This window comes from Hakea prostrata, chromosome 9 (assembly GCF_041222555.1).
Source record: "Hakea prostrata isolate BN-2017 chromosome 9, UWA_Hpros_2, whole genome shotgun sequence".
Taxonomy (NCBI): domain Eukaryota; kingdom Viridiplantae; phylum Streptophyta; class Magnoliopsida; order Proteales; family Proteaceae; genus Hakea; species Hakea prostrata.
This window is the reverse complement of record NC_142608.1, coordinates 33,085,319-33,113,148: the sequence shown is the minus strand read 5'-3', so window position 1 is coordinate 33,113,148 and position 27,830 is coordinate 33,085,319. Positions and strand designations below refer to the sequence as shown.

General features: G+C 39.3%; 1 protein-coding gene across 1 annotated transcript; it reads right to left on the bottom strand.

Annotated features, from left to right (window-relative positions):
• Positions 1–441: 441 nt before the first annotated feature.
• Positions 442–27,830, bottom strand: LOC149005136 (histone-lysine N-methyltransferase, H3 lysine-79 specific-like protein). Its single transcript, XM_089136055.1, has 6 exons — positions 27,696–27,830; positions 3,954–4,387; positions 3,796–3,848; positions 2,798–2,835; positions 1,606–2,026; positions 442–1,308 (listed from the first exon to the last, which is right to left on the bottom strand). The coding sequence occupies exons 1-6, from the start codon at positions 27,707–27,709 to the stop codon at positions 1,063–1,065; spliced, it is 1,206 nt and encodes a 401-aa protein (XP_088992181.1). The 5' UTR covers positions 27,710–27,830; the 3' UTR covers positions 442–1,062.

Sequence of the window (27,830 nt, the reverse complement as noted above, 5' to 3'; positions counted from 1 at the left end):
GCATAAAAACACAAACAACAACAAATTCACACCAGTATGATCAACCTATTGAATAAGCACCTGAACCAAAAGAAATGCTAATAAACATCCAATCAAATTCTCGTGTAAATCTATTTAGAATTTCTATACTTAAGTTTTATTCTAAGCTAGAAGCATGATTCAATAACTAAATGACCCAAATAAAATTGCTTTAAAACACAAAATCATACTTATGCTATGAGGTGGCTCACACAAAACGTTTCTCCCCTATGGCTCCCACTCAGCACAAAAAAAAAGAAGTGGAAACCTAAGGCTCTGATGCGAACATTGGTTCTCTACATGGAAGATAACACATAGAACTCAGTATTTGATTCTTCATCCACAAAAGGAGAGAACAAAATCTTACCTAGATATGCTAATCCAAAATAATAAATACATCAAAAGTAAATACGGATCCACATAGTTGCTCCTCCACACTTTTTATCACTGGTAAATTCTCAATCATGAGTAAAGAGAACAAATCCCCAACCCAAATAGCCTTTTTAGATTGGCGGTCAAAGTAGGAGATGGACTCAAGAAGAAGAGAGTAGCCAAATCTGTGTTTTCTTTTTTTAGTTCTTGGTTGGGGTGAGAGAGAGAGAGAGAGAGAGAGTCTAACGAATTTAGTGTATGTTGTAAGAGTGTAACGGTAGTTACCAATATATCTTCATATATTATAACCGCCCAATTATGCATTTCCATAATTGCCCTTGGGCAGAATTAAAATTCCCAACCGTGACAAACCTTATTGGATTCTTAAAAAGCTAACTTGAAGTTCAATCACAAATTCTCAAGTGTATAAAATAAATACAAATTGTACCTGGGATGCTAATGGAAGATCACTGTGCTGCCAACCTTGTACTGCCAAAACCAGGCAAAAAGACAAGGAATGTCCATTAACCACTTAATTACAACGGCTGAATAGCATGTGCTCAAGTATTTCATGCCGCGTCACCGAATCTAACCCCATGACATACAAGTAAAATCATCACAGTTTCCTACAATTATCTAATGCCCTGTTGCTGCAGGGACTGAGCCCTTAAGCTAACTGTTCTCATCTCCCATGGACCTGCTGAGAGGGTGAGCCCAAGACTCTGTCAGAGTTTCCTGCCCTGCATGTTCTGCTCTTCTGCTCCTTGCAGCTTGGATCTGATCAGCAAGTGAAATTTCTCTCCGCAATTTTTCTCTCTGAATAAATTCCAGATCCCATTTTTCAATAGTCGGCTGATGTCCAGTTGCTGCTTCCTCTTGACTTCTACCTTGACCATTTATTGACTTTCTTCTGGGAATCTAAGTTCCAACATGCATTAGCATTAGTAAAATCAAGAGAGAAATAGATTTACAGAATCAGAGTCCCAACAACAAGAAACATCCTTGCCAGACATTATCATATCAGAATCTCCAGAAAGAGCAATATAAACAGAAAATCAGAGGTCCCTCTCCACAAGGAAACATCCTAGGCCAGAAAATACCATATCATGATATGGCCACACTATCATGCATGTGCTATTGAGTAGGAAACGGAATTAATTCAAGTACAAAACTTTATTCACCAAAATTACTTTATTTTTCCAGAATGAGGCTTACCGTCGCTAATATGGACTTGAGTTTGAACTCCATTGTTACATCCACATCTGCTTTCTCTCTCATTCGTTTATCGATCTTCCTCTTTCTTACTCTTCTAGCTCTAACTTTTTGTCCCTTCTCTTTCTTCTTAAGGGCAATACTCAGCTTCTCCTCTGATTTCACCTTGGCTGCATTTTCTTTTCTTACTTTTGCAAGCTCCTTTGTCTTTGCCTTGTTTTCAGCCTCTAGGACAGCAATTTCAGATTTTATCTTCTCATAGCTATCCCAGTCTAGTTCTTGCTGGTTGTTCCCACCTCTCCTCGCTGCTTCTGCTACGTTTTCTGCCCATTTCAGATAGAACTTTTCCCCCAGTCGTTTCCTTTTCAAGCGTTTTGCCCAAACTTTTTTCTGCGCCAAGCTTATTCTGGCCTTGCTCCGCTCACTATAAGAGACCACAGGGGTTGAGTTAGTAAGATTCAGAAACACATTTCAACCCCAATCCCTTTTAAGGTTCAAAGTCATATCTAGAATCAACCCTCTTGGTCATAAGAATGTGACGCAGGCTGTGAAGCAGATGAATAGGAATAATAGACTGCCGAAGTAGAGAGAGGATGCAAAGAAGCATAGGAAATTGCAGAATATAACTGTGTGCTCTAGATGCTGGCAATGTCACTCTATTCATATTTTGCTCAAAAACACAATAACACGTCCTGTTATTGTGTCTTTGGTGAATTAAAAAATCAGATTTCAATAACATAAAATTTAGTTAATTTATGAGTTCTGCTGACCTAGGCAGACAGATGGTCTATTTGCTACATGGCAGCCTTCTGTTTACCAAACCACTGGCCTATAGACCCCACACTCGCCCACTCGTGTACTATATCACCAAGTCAACAGCCATATGGAGTGCAAAATCACATGAAATTCAGCAAGGACTTCTCCATGCCTACTCTCATCAGCTGGCCTTTTGGCATAGTTGCCTAAAATGTGGCCAGACTCAGATATGATTCTGTGTCACAAAGTATCAAGCAAATTTTCCCTAAAGGCAGACTAGCCTTTAAGACAGTCTCACTGTAAAGTTAAACACACCACCCACCCCCTTCAAAAAAAAACCCCAAAAGAAGGGGGCAGCAGCAGCCGGTTGGTAAGACACAAAAAGAATCTACTGGTATCACAGACACATTTGTCCCCAACTTGAAGAATAGAAGCATACGTATGAGCATGAGGGTATTCAGACATCTTCCTTCGGACCTGAAAATTAGATAAGAAAACTTATAAGAAAATTTAAAAGGGGGAATGCGACCAAAAGGCAGGAGGGAGCAACAAGAAAAGAGAATATATTTAATCAGAAGGAAAATAAATGTTACTTACGGTAGTAATAGCCATAAAAAAATAAAATATAAAAAAGAAGAATAGGTCTCTCTTAACAATAAAAGTATCAGCTATAGACTATAGTGCTAGTAAGTGGTGACAATAGCAGCAGTAGTAGTGGGGAAATTATTATGGATCTCTCTAACATTAACTATGGCTACCAAATCTTATTAATTTATAACTCATCATGATGTAGAAAATAGTTGGGCCCATATTGTAGGAGGCCCAAGGAACACTTTACAAAAAGTGCCAAAAGAGGTATAAATATAGATTTCACAATTTTGTAGGTATTTGAAGCTTTCGGCTCAACTGTAGCCACTTTCCTCTTCTCTTGAGGCTGACACATTACCAGCAAGATGAGTGCAGTTTCCTCTATCACTTGGACCACTTCAGTACCCCCACATTACAGGTTGTCAACCTCCCGTTGTTCCCCCTACTATGGTGAATAGCACATTTTTCACTCTAATCCACAACAACAACAAGCCTTTTTCCAACTAAATGGGGTTGGCTACGTGGATCCTTACCTTTCAATCAGCATAGAGATCATACCAGATATAAGGCCTAAGCTATGCATATTCTTATTCATCACTTTTTATAGGTTATCTTAGGTCTGGCCCTACTTCTTCAAATTCCTTTGACCTAACCTAAATCGTTTCCTATACAAAGGCATTCAAGGGCCTACACTGAACATGGCTGTGCCACAACAACAATAACCAAAAAAGTCACCTTTAGATAACATACATGACTTATAAAATATGACCATTTCAAATTAGCTTCAATTATATCTGAAACAATGTCTGACAAATAAAATGAAACTGACTGATTCTTACATGACTTCACCTTGGGGTCACTCAAAGCTTCTATAGTTCTCTGCTTGATAAGAGCACGGGTTTCTGCGGACAGAAAACGTTAGTTTAGAAATTAGCTAAATAAGTGCGGGTTTACACTACTCAAAAAAAAAAAAAAAAAAAAAAAAAGAGGAAAACCAAAGGCTTTACCTTCACTATGCTTTCTGCCTTTGTTCCAAGGAATCTTCCCTTTGTTTGCTGATCCTATCTTTCTTCTTCTCTTGGACTCCTTGTGATCAGCATCCGCAACTCGATCACCAGAATCAGAATCAGCATCACCTTGAAAATCTTCAGACACAGTCTGTTTCGGTAATAATCCTGTATCAGCTTTTGGTAGAAGGTTATGCCCAACATCAGATTTTTCTACAGCATTTATGTTGAGTTGTAATGTTCCAGCACAGTGCACACTTAAGAAGGAACTAGTGAAGGTAACTGTACAAGATGTATTCTTCAAAAACGCTATATGGATATTTGACTGTGTCAAGGCTGATTGCAAATGTGCACCATCCACCACACAAGTGTATAGTGGCCCCAAATGAGTGTTGGCAGTACAATTGGGTGGCAAGCTTGGAACCAGAAATCTTCTGCAGAAGGAGAAAATGACCTTTCAGAACCATATATTGTTCCTAAAGCAACAGCAGCAGCTCACCCTTATCTCAGCTAGATGAGGTAAGCTACATGGATTTTTTTTCCAAGGGAAATAACAGTAAGATAAATGAAGAAAATGAATGGAGAAAAGAGACTAGAGAAGTGACATTGACAATAAAAAACAAAAGAACAAAGAACTTTTCCATTACTCCACCACCTAGACCATCCGATTCTAAAACACTGAGAAAAATAATAGGAGACTAAAAAGTAGTTTTCTTTTCTTTTCTTTTCGTTTCTTTCTTCTTTTCTTTTCTTTTCTTTTTTTTTTTTTGGGGGGGGGGGGGGGGGGGGGCGAATGGATAACAATACCTTTCCCAGACCCATTATCCAGAACATTCTAATTGTGTAGATTGAAAAAGGGTGTAACAAATACACAATGCTCCTGCTACCACAACGTCTGGAACATGGAACAAAATTCGACTGAAATTAACGAAATTTCAGCCAAAATGTATGCAATTTTCCAAATAGAAATGAAATACAAGGAAAGATGCGAAAAGTGTCCAGTATCGTACGTATCGACTGAAATTTTGGGAGATACGATACGATATTTCGACCGATATCTTATCGAGCCAAAACGATACAAAGCTATGTTATAAAGTGTCCATTTTCAAGCTGTAGGGAATGGATAACAATACCTTTCCCAAACCCATTATCTAGAACATTCTAATTGTGTAGATTGAAAAAGGGTGTAACAAATACACAATGCTCCTACTACCACAACGTCTGGAACATGGAACAAAATTCGACCGAAATTCAGTCAAAGTGCCTACAATTTTCCAAATAGAAACGAAATACAACTACAGATACGAAAAGTGTCTAGTATCGTATCGACTGAAATTTTGGTCGATACGATATTTCGACTGATATCGTATCGAGCCGAAACGATACAAAGCTATGTTATAAAATGTCCATTTTCGAGCTGTTTTCTGACCTATTAACATTTCGAGATATTCCGAGCAATATCGCCTTAGACATTTCAACCCTATTTTGATTTTTTGATTTATTATTTTTTTTTATTTCTCTTGCTTTCAGCCCTCTTTTCACCTAATTTCTACAACTCCATTTCATTTAGACACTAGATTTGCTCCTCCATTTATGCATTTTCTCAAATCTCGCAAAGTGAGTAACCAACTTCCTCATTTTTTTATTTTTGTTTTATTTGTGCCTTAAATCTTCTTGGATTGCTTCCAAATTTAAGTATGTTTACTTTAGAGTGTTGATCTATGAATTTGTAGTGTCAAAATTATGTGTATTGCTATTTTTTTATTTTTCTGTTATTAAAAATTATTTAGTAAATTATGTGTATTGCTAAAAATGTATATGTATAGTAGATGTATGAGCTTCAAATTAATGTATGTGAGATTTGAGACACCATAGTGCTGTGATGGTGTTGAATTGATTTTTTTCTGTTAATTATGTAATTTTACTGTATTTAATATATATTTAAATAATAATAAAAAATTTTAATTTATGTTTTAAATTTAAAAGTAGGAGAGTATTAGTGGAATCATGTATGCAATTTCTGGAGCATGTTGTGGAGCTTTTTAAGATAGTTAGTGTGTATTTTTATATATTAAAAATTATTTATATTTTTTTATATTTAAAAAAAGGAGGTTATTATTAGAAGCATGTATGTAATTTTTGGAGCATATTGTGGAGCTTTCCAAGATACTTAGTGTGTATTTCAGGCACTCTCTTTCAAAGCTGTCAAACATAGCTTGGCAACACGAGAGGCAACTGACAACTGATAGTAGGAAGAGCAAGTGTAATTACTGCAAAAAATAAATAGGAAGAGGTGGGGCCACTAGACTAGAGGTGCATCTAGCTGGTGGAAACAGGGATGTAGTAGGGTGGCAAAATGTGCCCCTACAAGGCAATGGCCTCATATATTAGTGGGGGAAAGCAAAAGAGGAAAGAGAAGAGAACACAGAAGGAGTTCAAGGATGCATGCCTAGATGACCTTCCAAATCCCGAGGATTATGGTCTAGATGAGCCAGGAGAATAAGGATGTGACCCTGAACCAGAGGCCGAACAGATCAGGAGGGCGACAATGATGAGTAGAGAGCAACAGAGGGTTAATGACATGAGGAGGCAACAGAGGTCTCTGGGTTGTGGGTCCTTTAGAGACACAACAAGTATGGGAGGCACAAACAACTCCCAAGTCCCTATGAGGAGTAGTCAAAGTGTGAGGCAGGAGATTCCTATCCCACGGGCCCCTACAAGGGGTCGAGTTTCGTCAACACATCCTACAAATTCGGATCTAGAGATTCTTCGCAATGATCTGACCCTATTTGTGAGGCCTGAGCATAAGCAAAGAAAGTTGAAGCACTTATGGGGGAGCGTGAAGGAAAAAGTGAGGATGGCTCCAAATGGGCTTATTACCATAGTATACCAACACATACAGCCCAAGGACCCTACTATAGGGATATGATTGAAGAGATAGGCAAGGCTGGGAGTGGTGTACAGGGACCCACTCCATATGAGATATAAAATGTCTATTTCCTAAGCATAAAGAGGACTTAAATGAGTATATTAAGGGATTAAAGCCCATGTGCGCTCATTATGGAGTGATTGTGATTGTGATGGTTGGACTGGTCCCATTAGACAGTCCATCATCAATTTCATGTTGAATTGTGATGGGAGGACAGTGTTCCTCAAGTCAGTAGATGGCATCCGGTGATAAGAAAGATGCAAAATATATTTATAAATTATTAAAGCAAGTGGTAAAGGAGATTAGAGTGGAAAATGTGATCCAAATTGTGATTGATAATGGCTCCAACTACAAGAAAGTTGGGTTGAAGATGCAGGAGAACTCTAGATATCAAAACATATGGTATTAATTTTCATTTTTAAATACATATATTTACATTACATATTTTACATGTACACTTTATGACTTTGTATTGATGCCTTGATAGATGGACAGATATAAACTCTTTTGGACTCCATGTCCTGCTCACTGAATTGACTTAATGCTGAAGGACATCGGAAAGGTCAAGATTGTGAAGAAAACCGTGGAGCAAGCCCGACAAATTAGCACCTTCATCTATAACCACACATATGCATTAAAGATGATGGGGGACAAGTGTCAGGGTGACTTAGTGAGGCCAGGCATAATCATATTTGCTACTAATTGGATAGCACTGCAGAGCTTTGAGAGTAGGAAGACTAGCCTTAGGAGCATGTTTGCATCAGAGCAGTGGTTTAGCTGGGAGGGTTCTTCATCTGTGGGAGGAAGGAGAGCACAGTTGACTATACTTGATAAGACTTTCTGGCATAATGTAAGTATAGTGATGAAGATGCTTGAGCCTGTGGTGCATATGTTGAAGATGGTAGATCAGCAAAGAAAACCTACTCTACCACACATATTTGTTGCAGTAGAGAGGATGAAGCAACAAGTTGCTCAGGTCCACCTACACGGCAACAAGAAAGTCCTCAAAATCATCCAAGTTATATGGCAGCTTATGTTACAATATCCACTGCATAAGGCTAGTGAGTTGTTAAGTCTAGTATTCAATGAAAATTTCATTATGTTATCATACTATTAAGCATTAACTATTCCCTTTTATGACAAATTTTTCTTACACAGCATACTATTTAAATCCCAAGTACCATTACAATCTTGGGATGAGGCAAGATTTGATGGATGTCGTCCAAACTGTAGCGGAGAAGTTGGAACTGGATCCATTTAAACAAGCAATCATTCTTATGGAGGTGAGATAGTGATTTGAATCATTTGATATTTACAATTCATAGTTTTATACTAAGTCATTAACTTAGTAACTAGTTATTGTTTTTTCTCTTTATATATTAGATAAAGGCATTTAGGGATGCCACTGGGAGCTTCGGTCGTTCTGTGGCAGTATCGGGATGGGAATCCGCCCCTGGGGGTAAGTTCATTCTTTTATTTCATTATATATTTAATTATTATATTCCATCTTTAATTTAGTTATTTAAGTATTGAAATGACTTGGAGTCTATGTTTGTTGCAACTGAGAGGTGGTTGCAATTTGGACGTGACTCACCCCAGTTGAGTTTGATTGCAAGCAAAGTGCTCTCCCAGACATGTTCTACCACAGGTTGTGAGTGAAACTGGAGCACCTTCAACCTCATTCACTCGAAGAAGCACAACCGATTGGGTGTGAAGCGTCTAGAGGACCTTGTCTGCATAACCTATAATATGAGACTGCGAGAGGATCATATTAGATAGGGGATGGATGGAGAGAGTAACAATATCAAGTTGGCCGACATATTTGAGATGGATGGTGATGATAACCAGTAGTTGACTGGATCAGGGATAGTGGAGAGCCATTGCGGGATAAGGAGGGAGGTCATCCCAATAAACAGTTGCCAGAGGAGATGGGGGCTGATGAGGAGGACTTTATGGCCTAGGAGGCGAGTGCACATGCAGCGCCTACCCGTCCCTTCGTGCCACACCCTAGTGCATCCACCCAAAGTGAGGATTTGATTGCCTGATATGACACTGAGGATGATGTGACTCAGGCCTCCGGCAACAATGATGATGGTGATGATGATGATGATGGAGGGGATGAGGAGGGTGTTGGACCTCGTGATCAGGATTCAGCTAATCCTAAGGACAGACCACCACCACCACCAATACCAGCAGTACGTGATAGTAAGGGGGAGGACAACAACCGAGATTCACAGGTGAGAGTCAGTTCACCCACACGACACAAGATTCAGACCATACTGGAGCTACATCTCGAGGCCAAAATGTTTCCTCTACATATTCGAGGAAGGGGAAGGGGATAGCACGGCTATAGCACAAAGGACACGCTATCATATGGATCCTACCGTCCGGTTGATGCCGAGAGCTTGGTGGGATCTATAAGATCGATAAGCATTGATGATTCTAGAGACTCCTCCACCTCCAGAGGATCCGGATAGCATAGGCCTACAGAGTCCTCATATGATACTGCTGTGGAGAGTATTGGTTCTACTGGGTCGACTTATGAAGCTTATGGTTATGGACCATATGGTGTCCTCCTGGCTATCAGACTTAGGGTCAGCCACTAATGGAGCCTTATAGTTATGGAGCTTATGGTGTCCCTCCCACTGTCACCTATCGGAGTTAGCCACGGGAACCTTATTGTCAGTACAGACCTTATCCTTATGCTAACAGCCAGGGTGCTCCTTCATTTGTTGAGCAGATCTTCCACTCTATTCCATAGTCACCACCAACCTTTCCATATGCAGTTGAGCCAGTTTCTTATTCAGAGAGTCACAACTTGCCACCGTCAAGAAATCTTAGGCATGTGGATGAAGCCACATACCAATATGCAGTTGCTGACTACATCGACAACTATATGGGGCAAACATCATAGGGCTTGTATTGTCATTGGTATTGGATGCAGAAAGAAGAGGAGACATTGAATAGAGTAAACTTGTAATTGGTAACATTCTTGCTTCTCATATGTAGTATATACTTGGAAAGTTGGATGTTACATTTTCAATGATTTTTTTGGTAAACTAGTAGTTCTATAGTGTTTATTATGCTTGAAATAGGTAGTATGCAAGAATCCAAATCATTTTGAGTCCATCTGAGGTCTGAGATTGAAGTTCCAAAATCCTGAAAACAAGTATCCAGTTTCGGTCGAAATTCCCATTTCAATCAAGATTTGTTCCTTGGTCTAGAAGGGTCGTACTGTGAACAGCCTTATCCCTGCCTTCATACAAAGGCCGTTTCCAGACTCAACCAAGGAGCCAGTGATCAGTCAATTGAGAAACCTTACACTTGAACCAAGGCCTGCCCTCTAGAAAAATAATATATGGATATTGATAATTATTTTGACCTAAGGTTGCACAAACTGTTTTTGGAAGCAACAATAAGGAACTGCATACTAAACCTGCTATAAGATATATTCCAACTTCTTTTAATCTTAGTCTAACTATGGAGGAAAAGGCAAAAAGCATATTAACGGAAAGTCCATTGGACCTTTATGCCAAGAATCTCGAACACAATGAATGGTTATATTGTCAAACACTGAATATGGCCATACTTTTTAATCACTGCAATTGAATGGAAGTCCAGCCTCCAACATACATTGTCTAAGTCAGATTTTATTATACACATGCAAGATGCAGGATTAGCCTGAAACAGAGAGAAATTCCCTCAAATGCAGATGACATGTCAAGAAACAATGTGAAGCCACCCCTATTTTGCTGTCCATGGAGCAGTTGATTAATGAATGATGTGAACAAGGTCGCCCCCAACCCAAACACCCCCCCCCCCCAAAAAAAATTTTAATAAAATAAAAAATAATCGAAAGCTGGCCAAACACCAAAGGGTATTTTGGTCATTTTCCAACCCTTTTGGGGCTCAAGAAGGGTCTGGTTGGAACCCCCTCGATAACAAGGGTCATGGATCTATCTTTATTTTTTATTTGGGTTCGTATTTTGTGAGTTATGACAGAGTCCCAGTCTATGTAAGACTCTAAGTTTGAGTCCAACTTGCAAGGATTCCTTAGAGCTAGTAATTTGATTCCATGAAGATGTCTCAAGTAAGAGTCCAATTAGGGTTCCTTTAAGAGTCCTCTTGTTATTAATTAGTTGTCTTTTGTAAAGGGAATTGTTTATGGATAAGGTTCCCCATTTGAGTCTTAGTCAAAATGCTTAACTTGTAAGGCTGTATAAGCCACCCCCTCCCCCATTATTGGGCACATTGAATTGAATAAAGAATCTGAATTTGAGGGAATAGAGTCATAGTCTTCTTGGGAGGGCCACAGCGGAATTTCAGAGTTTTCTGCAATTATTCTTTATCTTCTTCATTTTCGTCAAGCTTGCAGCAGTCCAAGAACCTTCAAAATTCCAACAGCCTTCAAGTGTCCTTCCCCATCAAGTAAGTACAACCCCAGCCCCTTCCCTACTCTTAACCACCAACTCAATCCCTAAGACCATAAAAAAAAAAGTCCTTATCACCCCTTCTTGAATGTTCTGGGATTTTTCTGCAATTTTCGAACTTTTTCCTAGACCTAAAATTCAAGGGCAGATCTACAGAAATCTAACCGTTAGATCTGTCCTAAACTTTAGGAGCATCATTCCCCTAACTCTAGTGACCTTCCCCCCAAGTTCCAGCCCAACTAGACCAACCCAAACCCTAGTCTAACCCTAACCCTAGTTCCACCAAAACTCTCGTAACTCCCAAACCCCTCAACTAGACCCTAAACCCTTTTAACATTAGCATCGCTACCCCTTCTCCTAAACTCAATCCCAGTCCCAGTCAAATCCAAGAATCCCAAAACCTTTAGACTCTTCAAACACATCCTAATCCATCTAGGACTGACCTAAACTTATTAGACTTGACCTGAAATTATAAAACATCTAACAACAGCCCCTTCCCAAGCCCAATTGAAACCCTACAGCAGCATTCTTTAAGCCCTAATTCATATATTCAGCTCTTGGAATTCCAAAGCAGGAGCAGCCAAATGTTGGTATTACCCCTTCCAAGCCCTAAACCCCTTAAAACTAAACTTAAACCTAAACCCATTCCCAGATCTGAAACTAAAGTACAGTAAGGAGTTAGCCTCATTCGCACAGTAGTTTGAGTAAAAACAGCTGCTGTCCAGTGAAGTTTCAACCCAAACAGAAAGGGTTTAAACCCTAATGTGCTGCTAGTTCTAATTGAGAGGATCCTAGAAGGCTAACCCAGATTTTGGGTTGCATCAGTTGATATCAAAGCTAGAAGAACCAGCAACTCCCAGAGCTTTGTATGAGTTTACAGTAGGATACAACAAAGGAATGGAGCTAAAGGATCCATATGATGGAAGATGCATTGAGCACAGCCCTTCTGTAAACCTTATCTCAAAGCTCCTTATAACTGACACTAAAGAGGAAGTTTGGAAGAAAAATTGCCCTTTCTACGCCAGAGTTAAGTCAGGAAACCATATAGGAAAGGTACTCATTGCTGGTGGTAGTAGTGTCAACTTGGTGTCTGATGTGTTTATAAGAAGGGCCAATCTGAAATTAGAAGAGCATCCCCACCCCTATAGTGTCTCTCTCTTGATTGATGATAAGATAGAAGTTTCTCAGAGATTTTTAGTTCCTATCAATCTTCATGCCTAGTGTGATGGGGTTCGGTGTGATGTAATTCCCATGAGGGTGAGTGATATTGTAATGGGGAGACCTTGGTTATATGACAATGATGTAGTCAATATGAGGAGAAAGAATTTAAGTTTGTCCGTAATGGTAATGTAATTGTCCGATTACCACTAAACCTACCAGCAGAGATCAGGAAGATACAGGCCAGCCAAGCACGTCAGCATAGTCCTACCCCTACTTCCCAAGAAATCGAAGGACCCACTCCAGAAGTTCAGCCTAAAGGCAAGCCCCTTCAATTCAAGGAAAAGTTAAAACTAGAAGATTCAACCCAAGAGGTTTTACAAGTAGAGAACAACACCATTAGTGATCACAAAAACATGGCCAAACTCCCTCATCCAGACAGCATACCTTCTCCACCAAGCCAAAAGCTTCCTTTAGAGGTAATACTAGGGAAATTAGATAAGATCAACAACTCTAAAGATTGTTTTAATGAAGATCACTTAGCCAGAGAACAACACCAAAGAAAGGAAGTTGCCGTTCACCACATTCACCAACCGTGCATCTTTGTAGCGGTATACTGGTCATTCTTGCTTTAGGTTGAGGGCATTATTGATAATCTGCTTTTTGCATTTAGTTTAGGGGCATAACTGACTTTTACCAGGTATTTGTTTTAGGGTTTTATCTCTTTGGTTTAGGTGCTGCCGTTATAGAGTATGTTGGGCTATCATCTTCTTCCTCTCTCTCTCTGTGAAGTGCTGCAATATTCTTGCTACTTTGCTCTTGTATTTTGGGGCTTTTGTGCTTCTTGTATATCTCTAGATTTATGCATTGTAATCCTTGTAAAGAGAGGTCTGTAAAGAGAGATTTGAGGGTGTACTGTGTTAGAGTGGAAGACTAGAGGTTCTACCACTGCCTTGGATGCATGATCGCAAGATCCAAACCAAGTAAAATCTCTGTGTTCATTGTGTGCAATTTATTTTTCCTCAGTTCAATTCCACGAATTCGAGTTGTGCGATTGAATCAAGAGGCAAGAGCGTGGGTTTCTTTCTACATCTGGTATCTAGAACTCGCGATTCAGTGCTCGTTTCTCTCTGGTTGTGCGGTCTCTGTATCGTTCAAGGGTGTTTTGGATTCTTTCTCTTCGATTACTTTATTTTTCTTATTCTGTTTTGCGTGCATATTCTCTAATTTGATTTTTTGTTGGTTTCTTTCTTGAATACAGGGAACCTAATAGGGAAAACGCGAGTTGAGTAGGAAGAGTTCGATGGGAAGGGAGACTTCAATATGTGGCGTAAAAAGATGAAGGCAGTACTAGTACATCAAAAGTGTTGCAAGGCACTTGAAGGTGAGAAAGCCTTGCCTGCTTCTTTGTTTGAGATTGCAAAATTTGATATGCTTGAAATTGCACATAGTTTGCTAATTTTGCATTTATCTGATAATGTGTTAAGTCAAGTAAATGATGAAACCATTGCTGCTGCTGTTTGGATTATATTGGAATCTCTATTTATGACTAAGTCTTTGTCTAATAAGATTCATTTGAAGAAAAAAAATTTATTTGGTTTCAAAATGGATCCTAGTAAATCTTTGGAAGATAACCTAGATGAATTTAAGAAAATTACTGTTAGTTTATCTAACATTGATGAAAAGATTTCAGATGAAAACCAAGCTATAATTCTTTTGAATGCTTCACCTGATTCTTTTAAAGACGTTAAGGCTGCTATTAAATATGGTAGGGAATCTTTAACTTTAGAAGATGTTTTGGGTGCTCTTAGATCTAAATAATTAGAGATAAAGATTGAAAAGAAAGCCTCTGCTGAAGGTTTAAATGTTAGGGGCAGATCTGAAAAGAGAAATCAAAATAATTCAAAGACAGATTCAAATAACAATAATAAATCGAAGAGTAACCAGCGTAATAGATCTCAATCTAAGGGGAGAGTTACTTGTTAGTATTGCCACAAGGAAGTCATTTTAGAAAAAAATCTTAGAATAGTGGGAACATAAATAAAAAGGATTTTGCTAATTCATTGGATGGATATGATAGTACTAAAGTGTTAGTGTTATCAAATAGGTTAGCAGACCAAGAATGGGTTATGGACTCAAATTGTACATTCCATATGACATCTAGGAGAGAGCAGTTAAGTGACTTTAGACCAATAACAAGTAGCAAAGTCCTTATGGGAAATGATCAGACTTGTGATGTAACAGGTATAGAATCTGTTAGGTTTTTAAATTAGGGGATGGGACCTATAATATTTTAGAAGATGTTAGATTAGTCCCTACTTTGAGAAGGAATTTAATTTCTTTAGGGATGTTAGATTCAAAGGGGTTTGCCTACAAATCTGAAAATGGTGTTCTTAAGGTAACTAAAGGAGCCTTAGTTGTTATAAGGGGGAAATTAGAGCATGGCTTGTGCATTTTAGAGGGTGAGGCCGTTTTGGGTTAATCCGATCTAGTCTTAAGTAAATCTAATGATACTAGTCTTTGCCATTTGAGACTTGAACATATGAGTAACCAAGGGTTACAAGAGCTTTGAAAGCAAGGCTTGTTGGACCCCAAGATGGTAACCAGTCTTGATTTTTGTGAAAACTGCATTTTAGGTAAGTCTCATAGGCCTAGTTTTACTGTATCTTTACATAGATTAGAATCTATATTAGCTTACATACATCCAAATTTATGGGGATCACCCCAAGTTCCTAGTTCTCTCTCAGGCTCATATTATTTTCTATCTATGGTTAATGATTATTCTAGAAGAGTTTAGGTCTATTTTTTAAAACATAAGGATCAAGCCTTTAAAAATTTTAAAATCTGGAAAACTCCAGTAGAAAATCAAACTAAAAAGAAAATAAAAGTTTTAACTTTTAAGAACTGAAAGTGGACTTAAATTTTGTAATAATCAATTTTCTTTTGCGCTCAATTTGGTATTGCTATTTGCTACACATAGAACATGCGCTGATACACATCAGCAAAATGGGCTGGTTAAACAGATAAATAAGACAAGATTAAACAAGATTAGGTGTATGTTGGTTGATTCTGGTCTAGGTAAATCTTTTTGGGCTGAAGTTGTATCTATAGCTTATCATGTGATTAGCAGGTCCCCCTCCTCTACTATAGCTTTTAAAACTCCTATGGAGCTTTGGACAGAAAAACCCCCAATCTGAATTTCCTAAAACCTTTTGGTTGCATTGTTTATGTTCATACTAAGCAAAGAAAATTAAACTCTAGAGCTGTCAAGGGTGTTTTTATAGGATACCCTCTAGGAACCAGAGGTTATAAGTTGTGGCTTATTGCTAAAAAGAAGTGTGTCATTAGTAGAGATGTTGTCTTTAATGAGGTATGTTTTTAATAAGGAACTAAAGAGTTTGATGACTCAGATAGAGTTAGGTTGGAGGTGGAGAATGCTGCCCATTCTAGGCAGCATGAGTGTGATGCTCAAGATCAATTATTAGGTCCACATTCAGATCAAGATCATGATCTACAGCATAATGATGATGATGGTCTAGAATTATCTTTTTCTAAACCTAATCTAGGTAGTCAAGGCAATGACCCTTTGTCTAATTATCTTCTTTCTAGAGATAGGTCTAGTAGGACCATTAAACCACCTACTAGGTTTGCTCATGCTGATGTTATAGCCTTTGCACTAGGTTGGTGACTTAATCGAGCTCAATGAATCAATTGGTTACAAGGAGGCATGTGAGAGTTCATTTAAGAATGACTGGCTGAGGGCAATCAAGGAAGAATTAGATTCTTTGATGAAGAACCAGACCTAGTCCCTTGTGGACAAACCCATAGGTAAGAAGGTCATAGGTTGTAAATGGGTTTTCAAAAGAAAACCTACTGTCCCAGGTGTTGAGAATGCTAAATTTAAGGCTAGGGTTGTAGCTAAAGGGTTTTCTGAAGTTAAGGGCATAGGCTATCCTGAGGTTTTTTCTCCCATTGTTAAGCAAACCTCAATAAGATTAATGTTATCTGTTGTAGCTATATCTGATAATGAGTTAGAACAATTAGATGTCAAAATTGCTTTCTTGCATGGCTCTCTAGATGATGAAATTTTTATGGAAGAGCCTAAAGGCTTTATAAAATAAGGTTCTGAAAATAAAGTATGTTTTCTTCAAAAATCATTATAGGTTTGAAACAATTTCCTAAACAGTGGTATAGAAGATTTGATGACTTTGTTTTGTCTCTTGGCTTCTCTAAAAGTAGCTATAATCATTGTGTTCACTTTAAGATGCTTGAGGATAAATGTTTTATTTACCTGTTGATTTATGTTGATGACATGTTAATTATTTGTAAGAATACTGGTGATATTAATAGGCTAAAAGAGTTATTGAAAGCTAAGTTTGACATGAAAATTCTTGGACCTGCTAAAAGAATTTTGGGAATGGATATAATCAGAGATAGAAAAAATAAAATTTTGTCTTTAACTCAATCTAGTTATAATAAAAAGGTTATTGAACTGTTTTCAATGCATAATTGTAAGCCTAATAATGTGCCTTTGGGGTCCCATTTTAGATTGAAATCTATAGATGGTGATTTGTCTAGTGATGAGTCTTTATGAGAAATTTACCCTATGATAATGCTATTAGCAGCTTAATGTATGCAATGATAGGTATTAGAGTGGACATTGCATATGGTGTTAGTGTTGTTAGTAGGTTTTATGGGAAAACCTTGCAAGAACCATTGGGAAGCTGTGAAATGGCTTATAAGATATTGGAAAGGAACTTCACATCACTGTTTACAATTTACTTCTAATGCTTTTAACAGTTTTATTGTGAAAGGATATTGTGATTCAGATTATGCAGCTGATTTAGATAAAAGGTCATTGACTGGCTTTGTATTTACTATGGGTGACAATGTTGTAAGTTGGAAGTCTAATCTACAACATATTGTTGCCCTATCATCCACCAAAGTGGAGTGTGTTGCATTAATTGAAGCTGTAAAAGAGGCTTTATGGATGAAGGGAATTGTTAAGGCAGCGGGTTTGAAGTTGAAGATCCTATTGTGTTTCATGATTCACAAAGTGCAATACATTTCTCAAAGAACAGTGCTTACCATGAAAGGACCAAGCACATAGATGTTCAGCTGCATTTTATCAGAGAAGTCATTATAAGTGGTCAAGTCAAGGAGGAGAAAATCTCTTCAAGTATAAATTCCGCTGATTTTCTAACCAAGTCTGTCCGTGTTGTTAAGTTTAGGGAAGCATTGAGTTGAAAATAAAGCAATAGTCTTTTATGTTTTGTCTTTTACCCTTTCTTGAGTCAATGCAGGGGTAAAGTCTCTAGTCTTGAGTCTTAGGTTTTTCGATTTTAAACCAAGGTGGAGTATGTTGTAATGCAGTTTAAAATTCACACATCTTTGTAGGGGTATACTTGTCATTCTTGCACTAGGTTGAGGGCATTCTTGGTAATTTGTTTTTTGCAATTAGTTTAGGGGCATAACTGACTTTTACCAGGTATTTGTTTTAGGGTTTTATCTCTTCGGTTTAGGTGCTGCCGTTAGAGTGTGTTGGGCGATCATCTTCTTCCTCTCTCTCTTGTGAATTGTTGCAACTCTCTGTTGCTGCAATATTCTTGCTATTTTGCTCTTGTATTTTGGGGCTTTTGTGCTTCTTGTATCTCTCTAGGTTTATGCATTGTAATCCTTGTAAAGAGAAGTCTGTAAAGAGCGATTTGAGGGTGTACTTTGTTAGATCTATAGCCGAAGACTAGAGGTTCTACCTCTGCCTCGGATGTAGGATCGCAAGATCCAAACCAACTAAAATCTTTGTGTTCATTGTGTGCGATTTACTTTTCCTTTGTTCAATTCTGCGAATCTGAGTTGTGTGTTGGATCAAGAGGCAAGAACGTGGGGTTCTTTCTACACAACTCTTGACAAAGAGACCCCATGGCTGCCTCCAGAGTCGGCCCTAGAAGATCCCATGGATAAGGTAGCACTCTTGGACCATTGCCAAGGTCTTAATGGGATGACAAAAGAAACAAAGCTGCTGTCCATGCCGACTACAGCCATGCTAGAAGAGTTTGATGATGACCCTAAGGGTAAAACAGTGGAATACAAGAAGGAAGCTCAATTTCTTGATGTCAAGGACTTAACAATTGACGAAGGTGCCAATCAGCAACACCAGTCAGACAAGTAATTGATGAGGTACCACCACACTGGAGATTCCCTATGCCCTTAACACTAAGGATAGACTAATGTTGTCCATAGGCAATAAGGTCACACAAGCCCCTATTCCTTGTGAAACTGGCCCTCCTTTGGGTCTCAATTTTTTTCTTGGAGGAGACACTACAAGGATTCTCAAGTCTATAACTAGGGTACTGACAGATGTTATGACAAGGAAACACTCCAAGGGCATGCCCATTGACTTCATCTTTCCTCTTTGGGCTTTTGACAAGAGGACCCCTAGAATTGAAGACTTCATCCCCACCAGCCCTATCTTTCCAGAGTTATGTCCAAACAAGGTGCAAGCAGCCACACATATGCACCTACCTCCCAACTGTAATATGCGAGGGTGAGCATACAGCATGGATCTACAGAGGATTGATCCAAGAGCACATAGTCGGCGTCTTCAGCAAGAGATGAAAGACTTCAAGAAGGGGGAAATTGATGCGAACAAGGTTCACCCCCCCCCCATAATTGGGCCCGAAACCCAGACCTAAACAGGACCAATCCAAAGCTGACCGAATACTGCAAGGGTATTTTGGTCATTTTCCAGCCCTTTCACAACTCAAGAAGGGTCTGGTTGGAACCCCCTCGATACAAGGATCATGGATCTATCTTTATTTTTTATTTGGGTTAGTATTTTGTGAGTTACGACAAAATCCCAGTCAATGTAAGACTTCGAATTTGAGTCCAACTTGCAAGCACTCCTCAAAGTTAGTAATTTGATTCAAGATGTCTTAAGTAAGAGTCCAATTAGGTTTCATTTAAGAGTCCTTTTGTAATTAATTAGTTGAATCCTTTTGTAATTGATCAGTTAAGTCCTTTATAAAGGGAATCCTTTATGGATAATGTTCCCAGTTTGAGTCTTAGTCAAATTGCTTAAGTCACATTGAATTGAATAAAGAATCTAAGTTTGAGGGAATGGAGTTGTGGTCTCCTTCAGAGTGTCATGGCAGAATTTGAGATTTTTCTGCAATTATTCTTCATCTATTTCATCTTTTTCAAGCTTGCGGCAATCCAAGAACTTCCAAACTTCCAACTGCCTTCAAGTGTCCTTCTTGCCCATCAAGTACAAAACCCCAGCACCTTCCCTACCCTTAGCCACCCTCCCAACCCAAAACCATAACCCAAATGCCTTTATCACCCCTTTTATAATTTTTTTGAAAATTTTCTGCAAGTTTTGGGACTTCTCCTTCAACAAAAATTCAAGGTAAAATCTACAGCAATCTAACTTAGATCTATCCCAAACTTTAAGAACATCATCATCCTAAACTAAGTGACCTTCTGATGCGAACACAGGGAACCCCTTGCCGAACCCCCAATGTGAACCCCATTCCAAGGATATTTTGGTCACTTTTATAGCCCTTTTAGGGCTCAAGAAGGGTCTGGTTGGAACCCCCTCGATCCAAGGGTTATGGATCTTTTTTTATTTGAGTTAGTATTTTGTGACTTACGAAAAGAGTCCCAGTCCATTTTGAGTTGTGTTTGAGTAGTTTCCACTAGTTAAGTTGTGGATAAGATAAGGCTCTTTTACAAGAAGGGTTCTTATCTTTCAGAAGTTTGCCTTTGGTTAGAACTTATCTTTATTAAGTGGTAGTGGTTTCCTTAGGTAAAGCCTTTTTTCCTAAAGAGGACTCTTATAGATAAGTCAGTCTTCTATTTCAAGAAGAAGTCTTCTAATTTAGGTGGAGTTTGAGTCAAGTTCTTCTTTCTTTGTAAACATGGAAGAAAATTCGATCGAAATGGTCAAAATTTCGATCGAAATGCCTGCAAAAATCCAACTCGAAACGAAATTGAGTAGTAGGCACAAAAAGTATCCATTTCGTTTCGTATCGACCGAAATTTCGGTCGATACGAGTCGAAATTTCGACCCGATACCATATCGGGCCGAAACGACACATGCGTAGGCTATAAAATACCCACTTTCGACATATCGACGGCATTTCGACCTACCGAGCCATATCGCCAGAGCCATTTCGACCTCCTTTTGAATTTTTTTTTGATTTCTCTTGTTTTCATCTGCTTCTACACCTAATTTCTAGTATTCCATTTCCTTCAAACACTTGATTTGCTCCTCCATTTGTGCATTTTCTCAAATCTTGCAAGGTGAGTAACCAACTTCCTCATTTTTTGATTTTTGTTTCATTTGTGCCTTAAATCATGTTAGATTGCTTCCAAATTTATATATGTTTACTTTAGAGTGATAATCTATGAATTTGTAGTGTCAAAATTATTTTTTGATTCTTCCTACTATTTTTTTATTTTTCTGTTATTAAAAATTATTTACTAAATTATGTATATTGTTAAAAATGTTTATGTATAGTACATGTATAAGCTTCAAATGGATGTATGTGAGAGTTGAGACACCATATTGCTGTGATGGTGTTGAATTAATTTTTTTTTCTGTTAATTATGTAATTTTACTGTATTTAATATATATTTAAATAATTAAAAAAATATATTTAAATATTAAAAAAATAATTAATTTCTGTTTTAAATTTAAAAATAGGAGAGTATTAGTGGAAGCATGTATGCAATTTTTTGAGCATGTTGTGGATATTTTTAAGATAGTTAGTGTGTATTTTATATATTTTAAAATTATTTATATATTAAAAAAATACTTATATAGTTATACATATTTTTTTTTAATATTTAAAAAATAGGAGGTTATTATTAGAAGCATGTATGTCATTTTTGGAGCATATTGTGGAGCTTTTCAAGATACTTAGTATGTGTTTCTTGTATCAGGCACTCTATTTTAAAGATGTCAGACATAGCTTGGGATCATGGAAGGCCACTGACAGCTGATAAGAGGAAGAGTGAGTGTAATTACTGCAAGAAACAAATAGGAGGAGGTGGGGCCACTAGATTGAAGGTGCATCTAGCTGGTGGCAACAGGGATGTAACAGGGTGCCCAAAGGTGCCTATAGAGGTCAAGAAGGCAATGGCCTCATATATTAGTGGTGGAAAGCAAAAGAGGAAAGAGAAGAGAACACAGAGGGATGAGTTCGAGGATGCTCGCTTAAATGACCTTCCGGATCCCGAGGGTTATGGTAGGGATGAGCCAGGAGACAAGTGACCCCGATCCAGAGGCCGATCAGCTGAGGAGGGCGATGATGATGAGTAGGGAGCAACAGAGGATTGATGACATCAGGAGGCAACAGAGGGGTCTGGGTTGTGGGTCCTCTAGAGAGCCAGTAGGTATGGGAGGTGTAGGTGGCTCCCAAGTCCCTATGAGGAGGTCTCAGAGTGTCAGGCAGGAGGCTCCTATCCCACGGGCCCCTACAAGGGGTCGAGCTTCCTCAGCACATCCTACAGATCCGGATCTTGAGATTCTTCGCAATGATCCGGCCCTATTTGCGAGGCCTGAGCATAAACAGAGAAAGTTGAAGCACTTATGGGGGAGTGTGAAGGAGAAAGTGGGGATGGCTTTCTCCAAATGGGCGCATTACCATAGTGTTCCAGCACATACAGCTCTCAGGGGGCCCTACTACAGAGATATGATTGAGCAGATAGGCGGGTAGTGGGAGTGGTGTACAGGGGCCCCACTCCATATGAGATATACAATGTGTATTTGCCTAAGCATAAAGAGGACATAAATGAATACATTAAGGGATTAAAGCCCATGTGGAATCATTATGGAGTGACTCTGATGGCTGATGGTTGGACTGGTCCCACTAGACAGTCCATCATCAATTTCATGTTGAATTGTGATGGGAGGACAGTGTTCCTCAAGTCAGTAGATGCATCCGGTGAGAAGAAGGATGCAAAATACATTTACAAATTACTGAAGCAAGTGGTGAAGGAGGTTGGAGTGGAAAATGTAGTTCAAATTGTGATCGATAATGGCTCCAACTACAAGAAAGTCGGGGTTGAAGATGCAAGAGAACTCCAGGTATCTAAAGTCTAAACATATAGTATTAATTTTCATTTGTAAATACATATATTTACATTACACATATACATGTACACTTTATAACTTTGTATTGATGGCTTGATGCCTTGATGGATGGATGATATAGGCTCTTTTGGACTCCTTGTGCTGCTCACTGCATTGACTTAATGTTGAAGGAGATTGGAAAGGTCAAGCTTGTGAAGAATACGGTGGACCAAGCTCGACATGTTAGCACCTTCATATATAACCACACCTATGCATTAAGGATGATGAGGGACAAGTGTCAGGGTGAGTTAGTGAGGCCAAGCATAACCAGATTTGCTACTAATTGGATAGCACTGCAGAGCTTTGAGAGTAGGAAGACTGGCCTTAGGAGTATGTTTGCATCAGAGGAGTGGTTTAACTGGGAGGGTTCTTCATCAGTGGGAGGAAGGAGAGCTCAGTTGACTATCCTTGATGAGAGTTTCTGGCACAATGTGAGGATAGTAGTGAAGATGCTTGAGCCTGTGGTGAATGTGTTGAGGATGGTAGATCAGCAAAGAAAACCTACTCTAGCACACATATTTGCTGCAGTAGATAGGATGAAGCAGCAAGTTGCTCAGGTCTACCCACGCGGTAACAAGAAAGTCCTTCAAATCATCAACAGTAGATGGGAGTCTATGTTGCAGCATCCACTGCATAAGGCTGGTGAGTTGTTAAGTTGTTAAGTACTTAAGTCTAGTATTTAATTTAATTTTCATTATGTTATCACACTATTAAGGCTTAAGCATTAACTATTCCCTTTTATGACATACTTTTTCTTACACAGCATACTATTTAAATCCCAAGTACCATTACAAGGACAATATTGGGATGAGGCAAGATTTGATGGATGCTGTCCAAACTGTAGTGGAGAAGTTCGAACCGGATACAGCTAAACAAGCAGTCATCCTTATGGAGGTGAGATAGTGATTAGAATCATTTGATATTCACAATTCGTAGTTTTATACTAAGTCATTAACCTAGTAAGTAGTAACTAGTAACTACTAAGTACTAACTAGTTATTGTTTTTTCTCTTTATATATTAGATAAAGGCTTTTAGGGATGCCACTGGGAGCTTCGGTCGTGCTGTGGCTGTATCGGGACGGGAAACCGCCCCTGCAGGCAAGTTCATTCATTTATTTCATTATACATTATACATTTAATTATTATATTCTATGATTATATCTTTAATTTAGTTATTTAAGTATTAAAATGACTTGGAGTCTATGTTTGTTGCAGCTGAGTGGTGGTTGCAATTTGGACGTGATTCACACAACTTGAGTAGGATTGCAAGCAAAGTGCTCTCCCAAACATGTTCTGCCACTGGTTGTGAGCGAAATTGGAGCACTTTCAGCCTCATTCACTCAAAGAGGCGCAACCGATTGGGTGTGAAGCGTCTAGAGGACCTTGTCTACCTACACTATAATATGAGACTGAGAGAGGATCATATTAGACAGGGGATGGACAGAGAGAGCACCAATATCGAGTTGGCCGACATATTTGAGATGGATGATGATGATAACCCGAGAGTTGATCGGATCGGGGATAGTGGAGACGGATTGCTTTGGATGAGGATGGAGGTCTTCCCAATAGTCGGATTGCAGAGGAGATGGGGGCTGATGTGGGGGACTTCATGGCCCAGAGGGGGGAGGCCACATGCAGAGCCCGCCCGTCCCTTCGTGCCACACCCTAGTGCATCCACCCAGAGTGAGGATTTGATTTTCTGGTCCGACACTGAGAATGAGGTGACTCAGGCCTCCGGCGATGACGATGATGGTGATGATGATGACGGTGATGGTGATGATGGAGGGGATGAGGAGGGTGTGGGACCTCGTGATCAGGATTCAGCTGATCCTGGGAGAGACCACCACCACCACCACCCGCCGGACGTGAGAGTCGGGGGGGGGAGGACGACCACCGAGATTCACGGGAGAGAGTCGGTTCACCCACGCGACACAAGATTCGGACCATACTGGAGCTGCATCTCGAGGCAAAAATGTTTCCTCTACATATTCGAGGAAGGGGAAGGGGAAACAACGCATGGTTGGAGCACGAGAGGACACGCCATCATATGGGTCCTACCGTCCATCCGATGCCGAGAGCTTGGTGGGATCTATGAGATCGATGAGCATTGATGATACTAGAGACTCCTCCACCTCTCAGAGGATCCGGATGGCATAGGCCCTGCAGAGTCCTCATATGATACCGCCGTGGAGAGTATTGGTTCTACCGAGTCGACTTATGGTTATGGTCCTTATGGTTATGGACCATATGGTGTCCCTCCCGGCTATCGATTCGGGGTCGGGCCGATCGGCCACGACTAGAGCCTTATGGTTATGGAGCGGCCTATGGAGCTTATGGTGTCCCTCCCACTATCGATTATCGGAGTCAGCCACTGCGACCTTATCGTTATCCTTATCCTTCTCCTAGTCCCGAGAGCCGGGGCGGGGTGGTCTTTCATTTGTTGAGCGAGATCTTCCACACTATTCCACAGCCCACAAGGCCCACCACCACCAGTTCCTTTGGAGATTCACAACTTCCCACCGTTAGGGAATCTTATGCATGTGGATGAGGCCACATACAGAGGTGCAGTTTTTGACTATGTCCAAAACTATATGGGGCGGGGGCAAACATCATGGGAGTTATATTGTCATTTGTATGGGGTGCAGACGGAAGAGGGAGACCTTGAGGCTTGAATAGAATAGACTTGTAAGCAAGTTGTAAGTTGTAAGTTGTAACTTGTAAGTAATAACAATACAACTTCTTCTCTGATTCATGTACTATATACTTGGAATGTTGGATGTTACATTTTCAGTAGTTTTTTAGTAAACTAGTAGTTATTATAGTGTTTATTATGTTTGAAATAGCTAGTATGCAAAAATCCAAATCAATTTGAGTGCATTTGAGGCTCGAAATTGAGTTTTCAAGAATCAGGAAAAAAGTATCCAGTTTCGGTCGAAATTTCGACCGAAACCTCGAAATTTCGACCTTTTCCAAGGTCGAAATGTTCATTTCGATCGAATTTTTTACCTTGTTTGTAAAGGCTATAAATAGCCTAGTATTCTTTGTAATTCCTCAGTCTTGATTGAATAAAGTTATTTAATTTAAGGATCATGGTTTTCTAAGTTGAGGGGGCCACGGTTGAGTAAGGATTTTGTTCAAGATCAAGCAACCTTCCATCAATCTGCAGCCTTTCTTCTTCATCCCAGCAGCCTTCAAGAAGCCCAGAAGCCTTCTTCAAGATCTTCATCTTTGCTTAAACCTTTTGCCCATTATTTTTGTTACATCCCACAAAGGTTGAAATAATCCAATTTTACCTTTCCTCCCATTACCTACCCATATAGATTTTCGTTAAAACCCTAAACTTTCCCTTTTCTCCCAAGGACCTTCCCATATAAATTTGGGATTGATCCTTTCCATCCCACAATAGTCTTAAAATCACCCTTGGTTCCTTAGATCTTTCCATTAATTTGCTGGAAGACTCTGGGCTAAACCCAAATTCAAGGGATATCCTCTTAGAAACCGTAACCCAGAATTGGATTTTCATCACCTTCCTTCTCAATTTCAGCCCAATTGAGCCAAACCCAAACCCAACTTCCACTGAAATCTCATAAATCCCAAATCCCTCAATCAAACCCTAAACCCTTTAGGATTAGCATCCCTACCCTTCCCCTTCACTCAATCCCAGTCCCAGTCAAATCCAAGAACCCAAACCCATTAGGACTCTTCAAACACATCCTAATCCATCTAGAACTGACCTAAACTTATTAGACTCTGACCTGAAATGATAAAACATCTAACAACAGCCCCTTCCCAAGCCAAATTGAAAACCTACAGCTGAATTCTTTAAGCCCTAATTTATATATTCAGCTCTGGAGTTCCAAAACAGTAGCAGCCGAACCCTGGTATCACCCTTCTCAAACCTTAAATCCCCTTATAGCAAAATCCAAAACCATTTCCAGCTCTGAAACGAAGTACTGCAAGGAATTAGCCTCATCTGCACGGTATTTTGAGTAAAAACAGCAGCTGTCCACTGAGGTTTCAACCCAAACAGAAAGGGTTTAAACCCTAATCTGCTGATGGCTCTAATTGAGAGGATCCTAGAAGGCTAACCGAGACCCTGGGTTACATCAATGAATCAAAATAGTGTGAACAGGAAAGAATGAGCACAACATAAGCAGCATATCTACCTCTTTGGGGGGCAGGGGACAAATAGGCATGGGAAAGAAGGAGAGGAGAGCTACCAGCCTTTTCCTATTGATGTTCCTGGACCACCCACTCTTCCTTCCACTTTGCCTTGAGTGGTGAGATCCAAAGAGCTTTCGCACATTATAACATTTGAACTTCTTTTCCGTCCCACGTTCTGAAAACAGATGCTATCAAAATTCACATTTTTTATGATATTCCCTTCTATTTGTCTTCTGATATTGGGATTGCCCAGGGGAAAACAAGAACCGAGGTGCTAATAGTGCTTTTACTGACTTCACCTTGCTCATGCCACTAGGGACTAGCAGCACAACTATGAAGTACGAAGCAGGGTTCACCCAGTGCTCCTGACAAGGCTCCTCAATAATTTGAGCCGAAGTCAAAACCACTTGTACTCAGAGAAGTGTGGAGAGGACACAGAGACAGAAGCTAGCCAAATATATCTATGAACATGGATAATTATTGACAGATTTGGCTACTTCTTTCCAAAGAAACACATAGTATGGCCTCTATTTTTGTCAGAGCTTAAAGATTTTCTTCATTGCTTCTAAACAATTTCAGTAAAAACTGTACATTGTTTTAAACACAAGATTGGTACCTGAGGAATGGGAAGAACGTAAACAAAAGGAGGAATAAAGAAAAAACAACATTCAACTACCATAAAATTCCATAACCAAAATGGCTAGCAGAATGAGCCCAATCAAATATCTTCACCATAATCATATACTATTTTCCAGAAGGATTTGAAAACAAGAAACTAAGGACTATTTCACTAACCTGACATTCTTGTATACTCTTGAAACATTGAAGAAATTTTTAATTATACATCAAAGAAAAGAATTTGAAGCACAAAACTAGGGTAAGACGATAAAAGGAGAGAGCGTGAAAAGGAAATAATCAAGACTTACAGGAAAGATAGCATTTCAGAGTCAGAGATGGGTTTGTTCACAAAATGATGATGAGCTGCTACTACCTCCTTGGCAATTTGACATTGAACTGGAGGTTACAAGAAAGCCCAAGCTCCCACCCCACAGGCAGGGGTG

What these genes read in the sequence shown, in the direction of transcription:
- LOC149005136 (XM_089136055.1), bottom strand. An exon ending in AGGCAGAAAGCATAGTGAAG is followed by an intron (nt 3,849 to 3,953) that starts GTAAAGCCTTTG and finishes TTCTGTCCGCAG; the next exon opens with AAACCCGTGCTCTTATCAAG. An exon ending in TCAAGTCCATATTAGCGACG is followed by an intron (nt 1,309 to 1,605) that starts GTAAGCCTCATT and finishes GTTGGAACTTAG; the next exon opens with ATTCCCAGAAGAAAGTCAAT.